This window comes from Cebus imitator, unplaced genomic scaffold (assembly GCF_001604975.1).
Source record: "Cebus imitator isolate Cc_AM_T3 unplaced genomic scaffold, Cebus_imitator-1.0 Scaffold385, whole genome shotgun sequence".
NCBI classification, from domain to species: Eukaryota; Metazoa; Chordata; class Mammalia; order Primates; family Cebidae; genus Cebus; species Cebus imitator.
This window is the reverse complement of record NW_016107700.1, coordinates 1,325,560-1,328,731: the sequence shown is the minus strand read 5'-3', so window position 1 is coordinate 1,328,731 and position 3,172 is coordinate 1,325,560. Positions and strand designations below refer to the sequence as shown.

The 3,172-nt window shown below is 37.1% G+C and overlaps 1 protein-coding gene across 2 annotated transcripts in view; it reads left to right on the top strand.

Moving 5' to 3' along the window:
• The window catches only part of ZMPSTE24 (zinc metallopeptidase STE24), a 54,944-nt gene extending 52,046 nt beyond the window's left edge, over window positions 1-2,898 (top strand). For both annotated transcript variants that reach the window (XM_017507950.2, XM_017507949.2), the window contains one exon: window positions 1,205-2,898. In XM_017507950.2, coding sequence (XP_017363439.1) covers window positions 1,205-1,429 — 225 coding nt within the window. In that variant the 3' untranslated portion in view covers window positions 1,430-2,898. The remainder of the gene's footprint in view (window positions 1-1,204) is intronic.
• Window positions 2,899-3,172: the final 274 nt, after the last annotated feature.

Below are 3,172 nucleotides of genomic sequence, written 5' to 3'. Positions count from 1 at the left end.
TTAGTAGAGACGGGGTTTCACCATGTTGACCAGGATGGTCTCGATCTCTTGACCTCGTGATCCACCCGCCTCAGCCTCCCAAAGTGCTGGGATTACAGGCTTGAGCCACCGTGCCCGGCCTAAGAATATTTTTAAAAATAAAGAATCTGAATATAAATTACCATGACATAACTCTGATTCTGAGAAAGGTGATGTGCATTGGTTTTAGATTCTCTAAGAGTGTAAGTATTACCACCTTTCAGCTGTGTGACCTCACCTTTCAGCTGTGTGACCTCAAGTCAGCTCACCTCCTGGAGCTTCAGCGTTTCCATCTGTAAAGCAGGAATAAGAGGCTGTTGGAGAATTCATAAAGTACCAGCTCAGTTACTGCTGCATGCAGATTCTCAAAACTTGATATTTTTCACTAAAGATAGCATTCATTTGGATATATAGGTTAGGTGTTACTTATTCAGAATGCTTGAGACCAGAGCATTTCAGATTTCAGATTTTTTTGGATTTTGGAATAATTATGTTATATATACTGGTTAAGCATCTCTAATCCAAGAATCTAAAAAATCTGAAATCTAAAAATACTCTAGTGAGCATGACTTTTTTTTTTTTTTTTTTTTTTTTTTGAGATGGAGTCTCCCTGTGTCACCCAGTCTATAGTGTAATGGCACAATCTCAGCTCATTGCAACCTCCGCTTCCCAGGTTCAAGCAGTTCTCCTGCCTCAGCCTCCCAGATAGCTGAGATTACGGGAGTGCACCACCACACCCAGGTAATTTTTGTATTTTTAGTAGAGATGGGGTTTCACCATGTTGGCCAGGCTTATCTCGAACTCCTGACGTCAGGTGGTCCACCTGCCTCGACCTCCCAAAGTGCTTGGATTATAGGTGTGAGCCACTGCTTCCAGGCTCAGCATGACTTTTGAGTCTCTTGTCAGCAGCACTCAAGAAGTTTCAGATTTTGAAACATTTCAGATTTCAAATTTTCAGTTAGGGATGTTTAACTTGTATATCTGTTTCTGGCCTGTTTGGTTGGGGAAAATAAGGCTCAATTTATAATTTCCTCACCATAGGTCCCCTAAATATTAGTGATCTTTCTTTTGTCCTGCCATTTCTCTTATCCCAAGCCAAAACTTCCTCTACAGTCTCAGCTCAGGTAACCTTCAGTGACAACGAAGAGGTGAACAGTGACTAAAACCTTTTCATTTACTTTTTCAGGTTCTTTCTTTTTGCCTAACAGTCCTAAGCCGCAGATTTGAGTTTCAAGCTGATGCATTTGCCAAGAAACTTGGGAAGGCTCAAGACTTATATTCTGCTTTAATCAAACTTAACAAAGATAACTTGGGATTCCCTGTTTCTGACTGGTTGTTCTCAATGTGGCATTATTCTCATCCTCCACTGCTAGAGAGACTTCAAGCTTTGAAAAGTACGAAGCAACACTGAGATGCCCAGGGTCTGTGACTGAAGACATTTCTGATTGTTTCTGTCCTGGCAGCATGTTCCAGCTCATGATGTTTTTAAACTTTTTTTTAAAAGAAAAATTAAGTACAGGAAAGCCCAGATTTAAATACATGTATTATGTCATTTCAAAAATGATTTTAATAATTCATTTCTTAAAACACTGGATGAATTTTGAAGCTTAATGTTTTTAAAGGCATAGTTTATCTTTGACATCTAATTTACCATGAAATTGTCAAATTATTTGGAAAAATACAGAACTTGTTTCATGTATATACTTATATGGAATCTGTATATGAGGTGTTTGAGGGCATATGTTTAAAAGGGGGAGCACCATCTCAGGAGTCCTTTCTGTGAGGTGGAAAAAGAGGTCTTGAATCATTGTGCTCATACCTAGGTTGAAATCTGGTCTTAATTTCATGCTGTTATGATTTCACCTTGCCAATCAGTGTTTTAACTAAGAAAGGTAATAGTTGGTAAGGCCAATGTTATTTAAATGAAAGTAGTTAGAAAAACGCTCTCCTGTTCTACCAAATTTTAAATTTTCTATTCCCTCTCTTGCTACACACTGATCAAGAACGTCAAATAATGCTTTGAAATTAGAAATTATGTATAGGATATTTTAAATCATTGAGTTTTTTTTTTTAGGAAAATCCCTGTTTTTATCTTTTTTCCACTTGGTAGATATGATACCATTGGGGTAAATTGTAGCTTTTTCTCATTCACGCAGTAAATAATATATCTTTTCGCTTAGTAGAGATGGTCATATTGAACAGGTTTTGCTATGTTAAAAGTGGCAGAACATGAAAGATGAAGAAAAAATAACATTTTTTAAGCGACATAAAGGTGAAATACTGATGAATCTCTGATATTACAGGAAAAAATGTAATTTTCTATCTCTTTCAAGGGCAGAAGAGTTTTTGTTTTTATTTTTGTAATTTTATCAGTAAGTCATACGTACTACTTAATCAGGCCTGATTCTACTTTTGAAAATTACAATTCTTGAAATGCAGATGTTTACTTTGAAATCAAATGTCATGAAAGATTCCCAGTTTTTAAAGCTGTATGTTTCACTGCTTCATATTTCTGTCCACTTTCTCAATGAGAACTTACTTTGTGCCTAGAGCTCTCACTCACTGATAATGTTTACCTTCTGGGCATTTATTCCAAAGTGGGATCGACTGTGCACCTTTGGTATCTGGCCATAAAGTCTCTTGCTCCACTGACATTTGGGTGATGTTTTCACATGGAAATATAATAAAAATAAAAATCTAGTTTAGTACTGCATTATTTTTTTTTCTTAAGGCTAAAAAGGAGGAGTCCTATGCCTTTTATCCAGCATCCTTTATCTGTGACTTCCTGCTGTGATAACTGCCTTTCCTTCCTTCTGTGCCTTTAAATACAAATTTCAGTTCTGCACAAGTGAAACATTAAAAATTGCCAATGCAAATGTATGTACTTTGTCTTTAATTTGATATAATTTGTGTGTCATTTGTTACCTGAATGTATGTTTATTACCCTAGAAGAACTGGGTGCTAGCAATGAAGAGAGGAATGAAGAAACAGCCCTAATGATGAGTGGTGTCAGCACCACCACTGTGCCTCACACAGAGTCCTCTTCGTTGGCTTCCTCCTGCCCCACTCCAGAGTACCATCAGTTCTTGCAGATATTTCCTTGGAAGCTTCATTTGGAATCATTCCTTCTCCGTCTTTATAACCTCAAATTGTC